Source organism: Thamnophis elegans, chromosome Z, assembly GCF_009769535.1.
Source record: "Thamnophis elegans isolate rThaEle1 chromosome Z, rThaEle1.pri, whole genome shotgun sequence".
Lineage (NCBI taxonomy): Eukaryota > Metazoa > Chordata > Lepidosauria > Squamata > Colubridae > Thamnophis > Thamnophis elegans.
In genome coordinates, this window is record NC_045558.1 from 115,011,574 (window position 1) to 115,030,933 (window position 19,360).

The following is a 19,360-nucleotide window of genomic DNA, read 5'->3' on the forward strand; positions in this document are numbered from 1 at the left end:
TTTATGGCCACCAAACCAGGATCCAGAATGAGAAAATGGGTTGGGAAAAAATTAACTATTTCCATTGTTATTTCCTGCTCCCTGATTCTAGCAGACATTTGCACTCTGTAGTTGACATTCATTCCCCCCTTTCCAGATGTTGATATGATCTCACTGACTGAAGAAATTATCCTGCAATGTAATGAAGGCTCTGTGACCATGTTTTATTGTGTCCTTGGCTATATGAGTCTCATGGCTCTTACCAGCTTCATCACAGCTTTTCTTCCCAATAAATTGCCTGACAGTTTCAATGAAGCCAAGTTCATCACCTTTAGTATGTTGATCTTTGGTAGTGTTTGGTTGTCCTTTGTCCCAGCATACCTGAGCTTCAAAGAGACCTACATGGTAGCTGTGGAGATCTTTTCCATCCTAGCCTCCAGTGCTGGGCTTCTGGTTTGCATTCCTCCTCCCCCCACTCAAAAAAAGTTATATCATTGTGTTTAGGCCAGACCTGAACAAAAAGGAACAACTAATGAGAAGAAAAGAATAATTAATCTCTTTCTTCCTAGATCAAACATTTTTAATCTAGATTTTTGCATTTCTAGTAGAATATTCATGAAAATGTCCCTCTCAGAAACTGATTTCCAAACATTCTAATGTATCTTACCTTTTCTTATCAGTTCTTTGTATCCTCTTTTTCAGCATATTTGCTGAAGCTCATTCACTTTTCTTTCATTATTGCTTCCTTGATGATGAGAAGGAATCTCAATGTCTAGTATAGGATACCACCTTTCTGGAATTTGTCAGAGACATTTTGGTGAAGAAGAAACATGAGTAAGTAAACCTTGAATGAGGCTAGTCAATAAATGCTCTAATATTTTCAGAGGTCAGTTAGTGACTGGAAGAAGACACCTCAGTTTATTTAGACAGAAAAGAAATCATCCAAGATTTAAAGAAGTACACTGGACAACATTTTTTTCAAAAGTTTTGCTTTCTAAAAAAAACCTATAGTGACTATTACAAATATGCTTTCAGAATGACTCTATCATGTATGAATCTTGAAAAATATTAAGTTTTAATTATTGTGTTGTATTAAATTGCACAATGTTTCCAACATTCAGCATGAATTCAACCGGATTAAAAGTATTTTCTTGCTTATGTTCATGTGTATTCGGTATCCAATAATAATCAGCCAGTATTGAGGGAATTCAGTTATCCTAATACCATTTTTCCATTGTGGCAATGTCCTGGTGAAACCTGTTCATCATTGACTGTACCTAGAGTTTTGGGAAAGAAGTCCAAGTGTGAATGCATAAAATTAATCTTTAGTAACATATTACAGTTCATTATCTTGTATGCTGTAACAGGTTTGTCAACCAACTGTATATAGCAGTGATGGCGAACTTTTTTTGGCTGCCATGCCCAAAGCGGGAAGACCAGAGGGGGGGCATGTGCCAGTGTGCCACACCCATAATTCTATGCACACATGCCCCCCAGCATGCATGCATGCTCATGATCAGCGACCCCCCCCCTACACTTTTGCTGTGTTTTTTTCACCTTCCCCAGGCTCCAGAGGCTTTCTAGGAGCCTGGGGAGAAAAAAAACAGTCTCCCCCCCGATGACCTCTGGGGGCATCAGGAGCTTCCCTGAAACCTCCAGAGGGCAAAAACATACCTATGGGAACCCAGAGGATTGGGAATGGTGATTTCCGGTTTGTCCCTAGGGCCAATTTTTGACTTCTAGAGGGTGAAAAATGGCCCTACAGGGAACTCGGAAGTCACTTCCAACCGGACATGCTCATAGGCCCAGTTTTTGCCCTCTGGAGCCTTCAGGGAAGCCTCTGAAGGCTCCTGGGGCCTTTCCTGAAGCCTCCAGAGAGCAAAATCCAGCCATGCAAGCCAACCAGTTTGTCTGTATGGCTGTTTTTCACCCTCCGGACCACTCGGGGAAGCTCCCTGAAGGCTCTGGAAGGCAAAAAACAGTCCTATGAGCAAACTGAATGTCTGTTCCTGAACTTCCAATTCGCCCATAGGACCAGTTTTTTGCAATTTGGAGGCTTCAGGGTAGCCTCCAGAGAGCGAAAAATGGCCTCAAAAGAAGGCTGAAACCAGCTGGCCAAAGCATGCATGCATTCTGGCCAGCTGACAGGACATTGCCTTGCGTGCCCTGACAAATGGCTCCACGTGCCACCTGTGGCATGCGTGCCATAGGCTCGCCATCACGGATATATTATTTGGTGTTTTGTAGTTGTCAAGAAAAAACAGCAGCATCCTTGAATAGTTTACATGTATTTTTCTGCCTCCAGTAACAAATCTTTGAATTACTTTTCGTTGATGATGTATCTCATTTGTCAACCAATCAAGTTCCTTCCTTAATCTTGGCATCAGTTATTCTTAAAAACATCTGTCTCAAATACATCCTTGGTTGTATAAATAGAGTCAAAGAATCAAAAGCACATGAAGGATTAGTACCACTTATAAATCCCTAATAAGACCACATCTGGAATACTGCACAGAATTTGGTCACCACATTATAAAAAAGATGTTGAGACTTTGGAAGAGCAACTACAATTATTAAAGGCCTTGAGACAAACACATATGAAGAATGGTTGCAAGAATTGGGTATGGCCAGTCTAAAGAAAAGAAGGAATATGGGTGACATGCTAGCAGTATTCCAATATTTGGGGGCTGCCACAAAGAAGAGGGGCTCTGCTTATTTTTCAAGGACCAGAAGGCAAGGTAAGAAACAATGGATGGAAACTAATCAAGGAGACATGCAACTTGTAGTTAACTAGAAACTCCTAAGGACAATTAATCAGTGGGACAGCTTGCCTTCAGAAGTTGTATGAGGATTCATCACTGGAGGTTTTTTAAAAAGACTGGACCTACCTTATTCATTGCTTTCAAAAAAGTATATAATACCAGTTTTATGTGAAGTGGAAACAAAAATATCAGGAAAATATTTTATTTTTACTGTAGAAGGTGGCAAATGTTCAACATAAAGACACCTATCTGAATACACTTGGATATCTAATTCCATTGGACCCTTCCCTATTTCTCTCTCTGTTCACCGCTGAAAAGGATTAAGCAGTCACTCGGATTCCATGTCTTTTATTCCTGTTTAAGCAGAAATGCTTCTTACTTATATTGCAATAAATTATTTGGTGGTGCTCCCCTTTTCTATTCAAGTCTGGCCATATTAAATTGACCATCCAAGGTGATACATAATATCAGTAAGTTAGCTACAATATACCACCTCAAATAAACTGTTAAAAATATCAAGCATATCTCTTGGCATCATCACTTTGTCCACAAATACAATCAATCTTTTCTTAAAATATCAATGTGATATTCAATCACTTAGATATTCCCATTCATGATTCTTGCCCAATGCCCATAAGAATAGGAATATTAGAAAAGTTAGCTCCAAAAAAAGAATTTCTTTAGGTCTTCTCTAGGGGACTGAACTTTGGCTAAATAATTATCTTCTTGTTTGTGCATCTAAATTGCTATTATTAAATATGCTATTCTCAAAATACCAATGAATTTCAATGCCCATTACAAAGACTAAGAAAAAAGATGCAGCATGTTTCTTCTCTCTTTCTCTTAAAATGTCAGGATCACTTCAAGCTGAAGAGAAACATAGTAAGCTTATGAGTGAAAAAGGATTCCCCACATCTGTTCTTGGTTAAATCAAGATTCAGACACAAAGAATCCGGATGTGTTAATGGAAAAACTGCTAATGGTTTTATCCTAAGGAATGAGAGAATTTCTTTGAGATTTGCCCTTGTAATGGGGATGGAAAATTTATTGATCTTAATGCTAGTATTGAGTCCCAATGTGGCATGCATAACTCAGAGGTGCAGCATCTTTCATCCATATCCTCCACATCACAAGTACCATCATCCAGGAGACCTTACGGTTGGTGGAATTTCATCTCAACTTGATTCAGTCTCTGAAAAAATCACCTTTGAAGGTTATCCTCCAGCAGCATTGCCTGGACAGTTTCTGTAAGGAACGTAATTATTTATTTATATTTTTCCTGCATTTATGATTGACAAAAAAAATAATTATAGAATTTCCATCAGAAAATAAGTTGAGGTGAAATTAAAGAGATGCTAAGAATAGCATTTTTTAATCCCCCAAACAACATATACTGTGGAAAAGAATGAAGTTATAAAAGCAAACTTCCTAAGACTGAGTATCTCCAAAGAGCTGGGCATGCACACCTACCAGTATGATTCTCAGCCATTGCCACATTGCCCATTGCCAAGCTTGGGAATGTTGATTACACCTCTTATTTGTTTTTCTACATAGTTCTCTTAAATAAAATATATTAAGTTGCCTTGTATCTAATAAAACAATGGCCTCCTTCAAACACACAGTAAATTCTTCTACTCCAACTAACAATACAGGAGTGTTTACAAGCCTGGCTCTGTGCTAGAAGACTGTCTACCTTTTTGAAAGGCACATTATATACATATGTAGATTCCAGGCATTCCCTGTTTTTATATCTGAAATTGTTTGCACAGATTTCTTGCAGAAAAAAATATTGAATTCTTTATGCCTATACAATTGCACTTGTCTACAGATTTATTCTACATCCTCATAGCTGAGTTTTGCCATGTCAGAAGGATAGGATTTCTTGTTATAGAAGGTCCTGGCATGTTAGACTATGTTATAATGTACAAACCTCTTGAATCCCCTTCTGATGTGTAATGCAACTCTCATTGTAGTGGAAATCCTAAGAATTACCAGCAAATCCTGACTTTGGCGTTTGCAATAAAGGAGATCAATGAAAACCCACAAATCTTACCCAATCTCACCCTGGGCTTCCAAATTTATGACAGCTATTGCAATGCTCAAAGGACTTATCAGGCCATCATGCTGCTCCTATCAGCAACTGAGACACTGGTCCCCAACTACTTATGTAACATCCAGAATAAAGTCATAGCTGTTATTGGAGGACTGGATGCTGATACCTCTCTTCAAGTGGCAACTCTCTTGGATATCTATAAGATTCCACAGGTAACCTGAACATTCTTGCATGCCAAGATCATTCTACTTTTAGTGTCCCATTTTTACAATTGAGCTTTGTTTTTTAGTATTACGTACAGTCTATTCAAGTAAATAATGTAGATGTTCATTGACTGTGAATGACTGTTAAGTATTAAACTCCCACAGGTAGAATGGACATCCTTGCATGGAATGTGATGCTACTTATGACATGGTCCTTTCACAATGCAATTTTGTTCTTCAAGGCTAAATATATTCAAATAGTAAATAGTATTCGGAGTCAAATAGTGAATAGTTCTGAACTAAAAATATAACTCTTCTCTGAAATTTGGCATCTTTGTGTTTCAGACAAGACTAGCCATTTTTCTTGAATTTAACTTAGGTTTTTTAGCCCAAAACAGGGCATCATCTGCAAACAAACGTTTTCACACATTCATGTCTTAATATTCTCCAGAAAACATTTCATGTGTCTAAGGAAGATTAGCAGCATTCAATATAAAAATCAACCCAATAAAAGTTATGCACCAGAACCCATTACATTACTGAAGGGTAAAGTACCTGGCTCAACACTACAGTGTGCCCACATCTGTAATTTTTTAAAAATTTTGAATAAATACAAACAGACAAAACACACACACACACAAACCACAAAACTATCTTCCATTACAAATTGTAGAAAGTGTGTCGATTGGCTACAAAAACTTTTGTGCAGCCCTTCCACAGTCATCACCTACAATTCATATCAAATCATACATTTTAAATGAAGTATATTTATAGATATTACTATCATCAAACTTCAAACTTCATTTAACTATAATTGTTTTTATGTCCTTTTCTATAAAATATTCCAGATTTAAAGCAAAATCACATAATGACATTCCATTAGCTCCTCCCAATATCATCCAGTAACATTATATCTTTATCACATGTTCTAATTAAAAACTGGTTATATTTAATAACAGAGTTTTTAAACATCCTTTTCCTCTTATCAAACATATATAAGTGTGACCTTCCTCCCATACTTGGGCATACCAGGGGTTGTGACTTTAAGTATATACCTCCCACCCTGGCTGGCTGATAAGGAGTCGTTCTCTGTAGCTCAAATGGTTAACTCCCTGCCTGGGAGGCAATAGAGCACAGGTTCGATTCCCAAACTTGGGTATGGCTAGCTGATGAGAGCTAAATAGCTTGAAATAGATCTATACTAGTCTCCCTTTATTTATTTATCAGCATAAATATAACAAATATATATATATATATATATATATATATATATATATATATATATATATATATATATATGTGTGTGTGTGTGTGTGTGTGTGTGTGTGTGTGTGTGTGTGTGTGTGTGTGTTTTATTTGTGCTGATAAAAAATCTAATATATATATATATATATATATATATATATATATATATATATATATATATAACTGTATCCATTATCACTTCATTTTATACATAATGCTCTAAATTTAAGTAAATTTGACTTATTTTTTTTATTATAAGCTTTCATTACATCAACCTGTGTCTTTCCAGTAATAATGCAGTCTTATGTCTCTTGGTACTTTCACAATGCAATTTTGTTTTTTAGAATTAATATATTCAAATAGTAAATAGTATTCAGAGTCAAATAGTGAATAGTTCCGAACTAGAAATATAACTCTTCTCTGAAATTTGGCATCTTTGTGTTTCAGACAAGTCAAGCCATTTTTCTTCTGTACCTTGGGGTCATAATGCCCAATTATTCAATGTTTTGAAAATTGTTGTATAAATCTTGGTTTGCTGTCTCTGGATCTTGATTTGGTTTTTGTTTTAATATTTATAAATTGCAGTCTGATTAAGAATAACTTCATGAAGTGAATCACAACTGGGTAACTAACATAAAGTTTAATAGTTTAATGGTTTAATGTAAAATGTATATCACCTCCCAGTTGAAACCATCTCTGTTCTGAAATTGAAGAAATTTCATGACGTCTTTGACTGCCAATTGACCTTCACACATTTGTCCTGCATAATCAAATCAAGAGTTTATTCCAGTCTTAGCCTTTAAATTATATATTCCATATGAATGCTTTATATTTTGTAACTAAAAGTCTTTGGTTATGTTTATGATGCACTCAATTTATTTTGCTATCTTGGGTCTTATAGGGATGTCAAAGGTTTGTAATAAGTTCTTAGTGTCTGAAATGTTTCTGAGATATGGCAGAGCTGTTTTTCCCCCCATAGGATGTGAAGACTGCACTGTGATTTTATATGTGGCTAGATATTTCTTTATACAGTTACATTTTCTATTTTTATATAGTGAATGATTTTACAACAAAATGAATATTTATGAAGTATAATATAAAAGGTCTGTAACAATTCCTGAAGTTTTGTTTTACCTTCAATAGTAGAAATCTAACATTTTAAAATTGTACATCAACATACAAATTACTTGTTCTTCTGTGCATTTAGTCAAAACTATTGGATTTTGCATGTGGAAAAGCAAGGATTATATAGTCTATTTTGATATTTGAAAATATGAAGCAGCAATTACCAAGAATCTACTCCTTGGTTTTAGATAAATTCATATCAGTAATTCCTCCAGATCTTGAGCATCACTGAATGCCATTCAGCAGACTTACAATATCTTCCACGCTATTAGACTTTCCAGAACCACTATCTCAATGGAATTCTCATTTCAAGAAGGCAATGAATTCCTTTCCAGAATTCCCATCTCAGTCTGGCACTCAAGACTGTTTTCAATGGTTGGTATAATGATTATTAATTCAATATATGTTGATTGTTTTGAACACTTGAAAATCATATCTAGATACTGCTCTTATCTTCTTTTCCTTTTCCTCTCAGCTCATTTATGGCTCTGCTCCAATAATGAATGATAAAACTCCAGGCCTTTCATTTTATCAGATGGTTCCTCCAGAAGAACTTCAGCATAAAGGGATTCTTTCACTACTGCTACATTTTAATTGGACATGGATTGCGATCCTCATCATGTACAATGATCAGGGAGAAAAATTTGTAGAAACAATGGTTCCTCTGTTGTCCAAAAATGGGATTTGTGTTTCTTTCATTCAACAAGTCCCCAAAATTACTGATTTCAATAGCCTTGAAGGCATGCTTCAGCAGGCAGCAAAAATCTATGATCATGTCATGGGTGGTAATACCAATGTACTGCTTTACCATGGAGAATCCTTTGCTCTGAGCTATTTGTTATGGATACAGTATGTTCCTAATATAGAAGAGGTGAGAAGTAAACCAAAAGGTATTGTGTGGATAATAACAGCACAGGTGGAGTTCAGTTTAAATCCTTTTCAGCGTGCTTGGGATATCAAAATAATTGATGGTGCCCTTTCCTTGATAGTGCACTCCACTGCTCTACCAGAGTTCAGATCATTTGCTAGGAAGCAAAACCCCTTCACCACAAAGGGAGATGGATTTATCAGACAGTTCTGGCAAGAAGCCTTTGACTGTGTATTCCCAAATGTTACGAGTGATGTGCCTGAGAATATTTGCAGTGGTACAGAGGATTTGGAAAGCCTTCCTGGGACTCTTTTTGAAATGGACATCACTGGCCACAGTTACAGTGTCTACAATGCTGTTCATGCCATAGCTCATGCTTTACATGCTCTTACATCCTCTAGAAATACTGAGAGATCAATGGTGGGTAGAGTAGAAAGAAACATTCATCATCAAGACTTCTGGCAGGTAATAAATATCCTTATTAGGAAAAGTACTATGAGTAAGCATTATAGCAGCCTTGAATCTGTATTTAGACTATTTCCCATGTTGTAGAATTGAAAAAAAATGCTTCAGTAAAAATGTTGTGCTTCTTTAATAATTGATTTTTTTCCTATTTAACTATTAATTACTACATAGCAATAGCAATAGCAGTTAGACTTATATACCGCTTCATAGGGCTTTCAGCCCTCTCTAAGCGGTTTACAGAGTCAGCATATTGCCCCCAACAACAATCCGGGTCCTCATTTTACCCACCTCGGAAGGATGGAAGGCTGAGTCAACCTTGAGCCGGTGAGATTTGAACCACTGAACTGCAGATAACAGTCAGCTGAAGTGGCCTGCAGTACTGCACTCTACCCACTGCGCCACCTCGGCTCAGTACATCAACATAGTAGATTCCAATGCAACAGATGTAAGCATTTTTTTTAATATCTTCAATTCAAAGTCCACATGTTTAACTCTGTGATATTGATACTCTGATCTTGGAACATATTGCTTTGAATTTGTATTTTGCATCTTGACAGAATTTTACATAGTGTCCAGGAAGGCGGCAGAGTTACTTATTGCAATTATGATGACACAACATACAAAATTGTTTTTAAAATAAGCAATATCTAAAAAGCCAAAAATAATCATTTCCATTTTGCTGACAGGTTTCATACTTATAAAATCAAAGTCTTGCGCAAAACTTTATCTCCAGACGTATTTATTTTGTGCAATGAGTTAACCCTTGATTGGCCTCGTGGGTCTTCCATGTGCAGTTACGACAGTTTTACAACTTCCTCTGTTTATGTCGCAGGAAAGTTTTACAGTATATATACAAATGGCCCTTTTTGCGAACAAAGTAACAGTCTTTGCAGCGCTTCTTGATCGCCACTTTGCACTTCATGCCAGCAACAGGCTGCCAATTGTAATGTGGGCAGCGTGAGAGGAAAGGCAAAAGATGGGCGTTCGGTGCCTTGCTAGCAGGTGGACCAAGCAAGGGAGTGACCGTATTTGAGCATCTCAGGAGCCAGGAAGAAAATAAGCGGGAGGCCAAGCTGCAGTTTAGGGACTGGGTTGTTCTGGCTGTTGCCGCCAACAAACTTCTCAAGAGCAGAGGTGACATGCTGAAAAATCCAGGAAACAAGCTTACAGCCCCAAACACCGTCAGGCTTCAGGGTCAGCAGCAGCGGCGGTTCATCAACGTGGGCTTTTTTTTTTTTTACATGCCTGTTATCCATTGATTTCTTTTGTTTCTCCTCCTTTATTAGATAATTTGTAACTTTTTTATTTTGGATTCCCCATGAACCTCACATGGAAATATATCTGTATATTTTTCTACATCTTTATTATCATAAAAGTCAGAATCACTCGTTTGTTTTTTCTATTCTGTGCATTAAACAAGAGATTGTGGGAAAGGAACAAATCCATTCTCTCAACTCTATCTCATTTTCACCAAAAATGATGATCTACAGCTGTGTGAAAAGTCCTGCACACTTTCAGTTTTAAACTGTATTTACATGTTTGATCAACTTTTCACTCATAGAAACCATATAAAATTAGTACTTTGATGAAAATTTCTGTATTTGGATTGAGATGCATAATTTTTATTTATATAACCAAAGTCTTTTTAAGGTTTTAAGTGAGTTTATGTGCTAAAACAAACACAATTTGAATTTTTGAGAATGTTAGGATTGAAAGTCGCCAGTCAGCAGCGAGCTTTGGCTGACCAATCAAAATGCACAGAGGCTAAATCTATGAGTCAATCAATGTCATACTCTCTGACTATAAATAGGCATGAAAAGCATCGAGAAATTTAATTTAGCTCTGGCTGTGGGCAAGGATGAAGGCCTTTGCTTTCACCAATACTGAGCAGTGGCATCGCATCATTGTGCTTCATGAAGAGGGTTACTCCTGTGCAGAAATAGCCAAGAGAGTGAAATGCCATCGCACCTCAGTGAACAGAGTGGTTGAAAAATACCAAATAACTGATTCAGTTGATGACAGGCTCCGCTCCGGAAGACCAAGAAAGATGACAAAACGGCAAGATCAGGCTCTGAAACACATTTCAATGGCTGACAGGAAGCTCACCTCACCTCAGATTACAAGAATTTGGGGTGAAACGTGGTGTAAAAGTGTGTACAAGCACAATGCATTGCAGACTGCTTGCCAGAGAGCTCAAAAGCTGCAGGATTTGAAGTAAACCTTTCCTCACAGACTCTCACTGCTCTCGTTGACGTCAGTGAGCTAAGAAGTATGCCAAGTGGACTAACGAATAATGGGCCAAGGTAATCTTCAGTGACGAGAGCAATTTCTACTTGACTGGGAATCAATGCAATAAGTATGTCAGAAGATTTCCAGCTGAATAATTTAGGCTGTACTGCCTGAATCTATCTGTGAAGCATCCATTGCACGTGATGATCTGGGGCTCTATCGCTGCTTCTGGTATTGGTCAGATACAAATCATGCAGGCAATCATGAATTCCAAGCAGTATGTTGAAGTCCTGGAAAAGACTATGTTTCCTTACGTTCAGCAACTTGTAAGGAAGAATTTTTACTTCCAGGATGACAACGCTCCCTATCATCGAGCCAAGTCCTTCCAGCAGTGGATGAAGAAGCCTGGCGTTCAACTCCTGGATTGACCAGCTCAGAGCCTGGATTTGAACCCAATTGAAAACTTGTGGGCCAAGATTGGTTAAAAATAAGCAAGAAGCATCTGAAGACCAAGCAGGAGCTGATTGAATCCATTATTGCAGCCTGGCACCACATTGTCACCAAAGATCACGTGCAAAGGCTTATGCAGTCTGTGCCAAAACGATGCCGCCTGGTTACAAGCAATAAGGACTGGCGAATTTCATATTAGTAACCATGTTTGGTTACATAAATGGTCCTTTTCAGGGCCACAAACAATAAAAATGTTAACAAAACACTAGCATCGGCTTTAGTAGTTGCAAAATGTATGCCACTAGATATGCATCAGTTAATCTGTTTTCATAGTCATTGTAAGCATGCATTGTAAGAATGCAAGAAAATTCACAATCCCCATCCAAACAGCACCAAATTGCAAAATATTTATGCTTTTCACATAAAAACCACCAGTGTTTATTTAAATATAACAATATTTACATAGCAGTTAGCATAAAATATCATAAAATCAATGGCCTATCCCAAAAAATGTCATAAACCATAAACTGTAAACTGTAGAGCGTGCAGGACTTTTTCACAAGTTGTATGTGCTTCTATTTAGGATTTCCACACATGACCAGACAAATGATACTGTGGTGATGCTGACCAGGTATCTAGGGATCTAAGAATCTGGATGGAGAGTATTGAGAAACTTTAGGTTTGACCCTTTAAGACTAGCTTCTAGTTTCCTTCCAGATGCAATTCAAAGTGTTGATCAACAGTTTTAAAGCCCTGTGTGGTACAGGACCAGGTTATCTGAAGGGCCACCCTTTCCCTAAGTACATCTATTCATCCTACCAGGTCACATAGGGTAGGAACATAGGGTACTGTAGTTCCTGCCCCTAAATATTACCATCTTATGGAAGCTAGAAAGCATGTCTTTTCCATGGCAGTCCCTGTCCTTTGGAACATTCTCTGCCCTGACATTTGAAAGGTCTCTGTCCTACTTGCCTTATTTTAAATAAACAAATTATTTTAATTTATATCTTTGACTGCATCTTCTCTTTAATTGCAATACAATGAGAAGGAAGTAAAACGTGACTAAATATCTACATTTCAGTTCTCTATCAGCATGGAGTCTGTAATCCAAAATTCTTGCATTTTTATTTTCAATTTAGTTCCAATATTTTTTGAGAAGTGTGGCTTTTAACAATAATGCGGGGGAACAGATCTCCTTTGATCAGAATGGGATTGTAGCAGCTGGCTTTGATATTATCAATATAATACCTTTCCCGAACAAGTCATTTCTTCGTGTGAAAGTTGGAAATGTGGACCATTTAGCTACTCCAGATAAAATATTAACCATCAATGATGAGATGATAACATGGCACAGCTGGTTTAACCAGGTAGAGTTTATTGTCCTTATTTCTGAATCAACAGGCTTTCTCTAATTTATGACGTTTTATCATATTGGTTAAAAGGATTTTTTTATATAGAGTTAGTTCCACATAAGCAACTTCTAAACCTTATTGCATTATGAATAAAATTGACCATTAACTTTTCTAGGTGAAAGTTAGTGAGGCATCATGTTTCATGATATAATAATATTGTAATGTAATGTAATTATGACAGTATTATTATATAATAATATTATAAGAATTTATGAGTGCATTTGTTTAATCTAAACACAAGTATATTTAACTGAGCTTTATATTGGTGTTTTTGCAATATAAAAGTCTTTTCTGAACCATTATTTCTACCCCTAAACTGGAAAAATGCCATGTTTGCATCATTTCAAATATGGACACTAGTCCAAAAGCCTCCAGATACATAAGGTTTGTCTTTAATCACCAGGTGAAACCTGTTTCTGCCTGCAGTGAGAGCTGTTATCCTGGGTTCAGCAAAAAAGTGAAAGAAGGGGAGCCATTTTGCTGTTATGACTGCATTCCATGCCCAGAAGGGAGGGTTTCAACCAAGAATGGTAAGATATATTCATCTACTCCTCATTTTTTTCTATCCATAAAACAATTAATTACATGTTGATTAAAGTCAAGATGGTGTTCACTCTAAAATGTGGGGAAGTTTTCTGAACCTGAAAATTAATCTTTTATTCTCTCTGGAAGAGTCAAATATAAATTGACCATTAGATGATGATGATGATAATGAAGATGATGATGATGATGATGATGGTGATGATGATGGATAAATTGGACAACTATTTGTCTGAAATGATATAAAGTTTCCTGCCTGAGCAGTGCATTGGATAGAAGACTTCCAAGGTCCCTTCAATTCTGTTATTCTATTCTAAATTACATTAAATGATCTCCATTCACACCCTGAGGGCTATTATCCAATTATTTATGAACCATCTCTGTAAGTCCTATACACAAGCATCACTGAACAATATTTACATCACTTTTTTTGTTTACCATAAATATATAAACTTTTTTAAACCAATGGTTTTCTTCACATTAAATAACTTTGGTGGCTACAGACCACGGCCACGGACCCCCCATGATTTAACTCAAGATTTGTATCATAACATTTTTTTCAAATCTTCAAGGACCCCCTGTGACCACTGGTCTAGATAATTTTCATTTACATGCATCAGATCCATCTTCAAACAATGATATCTAATGGAATCCAGAAGTATAGTTTCTCTACCCCAGTTTCTGCCTTCTTGAAATACTATCTCTCTAGTAGTTTGAGTAGCCTTAACCTTACAGTTTTTAAAACAAGCTTGGTAACAAGCTAGACTCTGTGTTAGGGAAGTAGAAGCATTCTGGTTGAAATTACACTAATATTTCATAGGTTAACACCACCTTTTACTAGACTGATATTCTATTTTTCAGTTGTATGCCCTCCAGAATCATAAAAAATGGCCTTTTAGATTTCATAGACAAAGAAATGTTTCTCCTGACATACATATCTTCTATTTCTATAAAACAGCATGGGCAAAAGTGTGTGTGTGTGTGTGTGTGTGTGTGTGTGTGTGTGTGTGTTCATGCACGCTTATATATAGACTTTCTTTTTTTTAACATTCTCCCAACATTTATATATCTTGACTTTTCACCATCAATATTATCTTTTTTAGCAAATATTCTTTCAATTATCTATTTGCTCTGATCTTTTGCCATTTATGGATCACTTGCAAAATTTGTATTAATTTTCAAATCTATATCTTTGTTGCCTGATAGCAAAAATTAAGCAGAACTTAAGTTTTTTAGCCCAAAACATGGTATCATCTGCAAACAAACATTTTCACATATCCATGTCTTAATATTCTCCAGAAAGCATTTCATGTGTCTACGAAAGATTAGCAGCATTGTATAAACAACCCATGCTCTTCTCACTATCACTCTCTGTAAACAAGCTGAGGAACCTTGAAATGCAAAATCAAATGACCAAAGAGAAAAAGAATAGAAAATATTTCCAAGCTTTCCAAGCCTCCAGCCTTCAAGTGGCAGTGTTACTTCCTTTTCCTCTGTTATTACAGCCCTCTTTGTATTCCTTTTATATTTTCTTTATATTCCAGGATGAAAGAAAACTAAATTGTTAAATGGAGCAAAAAAAAAAACCATCCTATCCAGCATTATAAAAATAAGAAAAAAAATTAATCCATAGGTATAAAAAAATATAAAAAGTAGTAGAAGAAAACTAATCCATTCAATTTAAAGAATAGGAAACATTTGCAAAAATTCCATCCATAAAAGAATTTTTTTAAAACGAAGGATGACACACTGTCTAATGTAGATTAATTTCACTGCTTGTTCTCTTCTGTTTTCAAATTTAGCTTTAATTTTTTTGTGGGTAGTTTCTTTTATATAATAAGATTTCCTCACCAGATGGACACACTTTCTCTTTCTGTTTTCCTCTCGTTCCGGAGCTGTCCCAACTTCAGCAGCTTCAATGGCTGTGCTTCTGTCGCCAGCAAAAAAAGATTCTCTTGGATCAATCAGGGACTTTGCAGTGTCCCTGAGATCAGCAGGACATACTCTTCACATCTGTACTTTTAGGGATGTCCCTAGGGAGTGGGCGGCATACAAATCTTATTAAAGTTGCAAAGTTGCAAAGTTCTAGGTTAGAAGCTATCCAGTCCAAATATTCAAAGTTCCTAATATGGGTTTCTTATGTTACCCTTAGCCCTCTTATCCACCTGGAATTAGGCTCTATCCTTTAGAAGTTCTTCAGATATTAGTTAAAGGAATTTCTTTAGGAAACGTACTTGTTGACATTACCTTGATTAAAAATTATCTGTATGATAATATATGCTATAGCAATAATGCAAATGTAGAAATGCAGACCATACATGAGGATAACATATCAATCTTTTTTTTCAGATAGAAATGCGTGTTCTAAATGCAAAGACAAATTCTATCCAAACAAGAAACATGATTTTTGTATTCCAAAAACTATTAGTTTCTTGACTTATGAAGAACCATTAGGAATCAGTTTAGCCTGCCTTGCTTTTTCTTTTTCTTTTTCTACTGTTTTTGTGCTTGGAGTATTTATGAGACACCACAACACTCCCATCGTCATAGCCAACAACCGGGATCTCTCCTATACACTCCTCATTGCCCTCCTGCTCTGCTTCCTTTCGGCACTGCTCTTCATTGGCCAACCAGGAAGATTTACCTGTCTACTCCGACAAGCTATTTTTGGTATAGTCTTTCAGTGGCTGTTTCTTCTGTCTTGGCAAAAAACCATCACGGTGGTTCTGGCTTTTATGGCCACCAAACCAGGATCCAAGATGAGTAAGTGGGTGGGGAAAAAAATATCTAATTCCATCATTGTTTCCTGCTCCCTGATTCAAACAAGCATCTGTATTTTGTGGCTGGCAAGAGCTCCCCCCTTCCCAGATGTTGATATGATCACGGTTATTGAAGAAATTATCCTGCAATGTAATGAAGGCTCTGTGACCATGTTTTATTGTGTTCTTGGCTACATGGCTTTCCTGGCTCTTATCAGTTTCATCACAGCTTTTCTTGCCAGGAAATTACCTGACAGTTTCAATGAAGCCAAGTTCATCACCTTTAGCATGTTGGTCTTTTGTAGTGTTTGGCTGACCTTTGTCCCAGCGTACCTGAGTTCCAAAGGGAAATACATGGTGGCTGTGGAGATCTTTTCCATCTATGCTTCAGGTGCTGGGCTACTGGGCTGCATCTTTTTCCCCAAATGTTATATCATTGTGTTTAGGCCAGACTTGAACAACAAGGAACAAATAATGAGAAAAAAAGGGTGATTAATAACCACTCTCTGTCATCCTCAATCAAAAGTTTTTAATCTAGATTTCTAAACAATATAGAATATTCATAGAAATATCTATCTGCGATCCTGATTTAAATAATTTTTAAGATTTAACTAAGGGGAAAGTATGTACCCTGATTCTTTGTTTCAGTTGTTGAGACATTAACTTGTCTTTTAAGCATCTTTTCTGAAGCACATTCAGCTATATAATCTATGTATAGTAGCTTCAATCTTGAACATTGGCCATTGTAATCTAAGATTTTTTTTTGTTAACCTTTGGGCTGTTAACTGTTAAAGACATTTTGGTTAGCAGATCTCCAGGGGAAATATGGTGAGTTAAAGATGAACAACGACCACAGCAAAAACCAAGAGACTTATGGTTATTCAGTTTCTTGGAATCTTTTCAGATAAAGAGAGGAAGGGTGAATGCCTACATGTGCTACAGATAACTGTTCCTTACAAGTAGATCACAGGACCTAGCTGCTTAGGGATCCCAACACCCACAAAAACTGCTTGAAATTACAGCAGGGTAAAAATACAGCTCTGCAAACAATCCTCACATTTAAGCATTCCTACAGCCACATGAATGCCCGTTAGGCACATGAATGCCAGTCACAACTAGCTTATAACAAGCAGAGTTTGTTGTAAACCAGTAGCAAAATTCTAAGTCACAAGGATTTTATTTTTCCCACTTAGCATCTGTGTCACTCCATTTAACAATAGAAGGGAAAGTAAGATCATATGTCTGCTGTAGTCACATGATTTTCCACTTGGTGGCAAAGTTTCCTATCCCAATTGAATGACTAAATGGGAATTACTTGTATATTCAAAGGCTTCAGGGCAGGGGTATCAAACTCAATTTAATTGAGGACCATATAAGGGTTGTGCTTGATCTCAGGGGGGGTGGGGCAAAGGTGGACGTGGCCAGTGTGGGCATGAACAGCTCAACCTCATTCGTGTCTGGCGTTCCTGTGGTAGCCCAATGCTCATCTAGCAAAAAGGACTCCCAAACTCCATTTTTGGCTGCAACGGCTTCCTGCAACATTGTGACAGTGAAAGCGGAGCTCGGGAAGGGCCCTTATATAAAACTTTTCCTTTAGATGAAAAATTTTATGTGAAAACATTTGTTTTCTTACATAAAATCAAAGTTCCATGACTTTTTCCAGTTGTTTGTCCATTCGTGTGTCCCCCCACAAAAAACGGCTCTTGTTTTAGATGTAGTTTAATCTCTAAACTGCTCTGAATTAATATGTTTTGTGTCCAAAATTGTTTGGGCTACTTACACATCCATCAAATATAACATTTCTATTATAAGCTGTCCAGAGTTAATAAATAAAAAACTAAAGAAATTCTGCTGCTTAAGTACTTGGTCAATGCCTGGAGGCTATAAGAGCCTGAATTGGGGGGGGGAGGGGTGGACAGCAGCCTCTTCATTTTGTTGACTGTTTAGAGAAATATCCTGCTCAGGAGAAATATAAAGAATCCTGATGATATTCATTTGATTTTTTTTCTCCAAATATGTCCATTGGAAATTGAATTTCCATTTTTAGAGAAAATAATCCAATGATATATAGGTTATATACATAACCTATACATATACATTATATGTTATAATGTTTAATACAAGTTTAATTTTGAACTCAGAATAACCAAACAACAACTAGTTATTCCAAATAAATGAGAATTATTCAGATCTGTATAGGAAGAGAAAAAGAATAAACCTGAATGCTAACCCAGGAAAGAAATAGAAACTACCTAGCGTGGTACTCCAGCTCTATGTAAAATGAACTGATTTGCTCAATCTACCACCAGACACTGCCATTATCATCACTATCACTAGGCACCATCTTTCACCATACTCATTTTCTGTTTTTTCAGTTGTATGCCCTCCAGAGTCATAATAAATGGCCTTATAGATTTCTTTTCAGACTTCTTGTTCTATCATTCATCCCCAGGTGAAAGAGTAAGAAAGTGATAATAATATGTGGACTGGATTATTTGGTAAGCCTCTTTGTTACAACTTTGACCGCTCCTGGGAGACAACATAATAGAGACATATTAGAAACAACAATAGAACAAGGGATGTTCCTAGGTTAGAAGGTGTCCACTCAAATTTCCAATATGATAATATGGGTTCCGTATTCTAACACTCTTATCCACCTAGAATGGGGTTCTATCTCCCTAGGAACCCTTCTGAGGTTCGGTTGTTCAGGTCCCGATTGATGGAAGACTTTTTGTCATGAAGACAAAAGAGTTAGACTGGCTTACTGAAACATCCATGCATCCCATTGTTTGCCCTTCTCAGCCTTCAGAAGATGGGTGGGGAAATATGGGTAGGGCAGCATTGTGGTCCAGTGCAGGCCAGATTAATGGCTTCGGCAGGCCATATATGGCCCCCAGGCCATAGTTGATGACTTCTGGACTACACCCTTTAACTACACTCTTTTTGAAGAATTATTTAATTCCAATGGGGAAAAGCAATTATTAGCTACCTGACCCATGCCATACAGTACTATATTATTGAACAGATTTAACTCAAATGTACAGATGCTATTTAATGCAAGATACATTATCTTATCCAGTGAATACACTAAGGGCCAATATACTATAGTTCTTAGTTACTCATATAAAATATATATGTTCTGTACACATAGAAAAGATAAATTAAAACATTTTTTCATAATTTATTAGCAGATATTTCTTTCATTCCATTTGTCAATTATAAATAAATGATATATTAATAAAACAAATGTCAAATATTATGAACACAACT

At 36.7% G+C, this 19,360-nt stretch overlaps 1 protein-coding gene across 1 annotated transcript; it reads left to right on the forward strand.

Annotated features, from left to right (window-relative positions):
• Positions 1-3,797: 3,797 nt before the first annotated feature.
• Positions 3,798-16,582, forward strand: LOC116521583 (vomeronasal type-2 receptor 26-like). Its single transcript, XM_032236240.1, has 6 exons — positions 3,798-3,988; positions 4,715-5,006; positions 7,843-8,700; positions 12,519-12,746; positions 13,195-13,321; positions 15,681-16,582. The coding sequence occupies exons 1-6, from the start codon at positions 3,798-3,800 to the stop codon at positions 16,580-16,582; spliced, it is 2,598 nt and encodes an 865-aa protein (XP_032092131.1).
• The last annotated feature ends 2,778 nt before the right edge of the window (positions 16,583-19,360 follow it).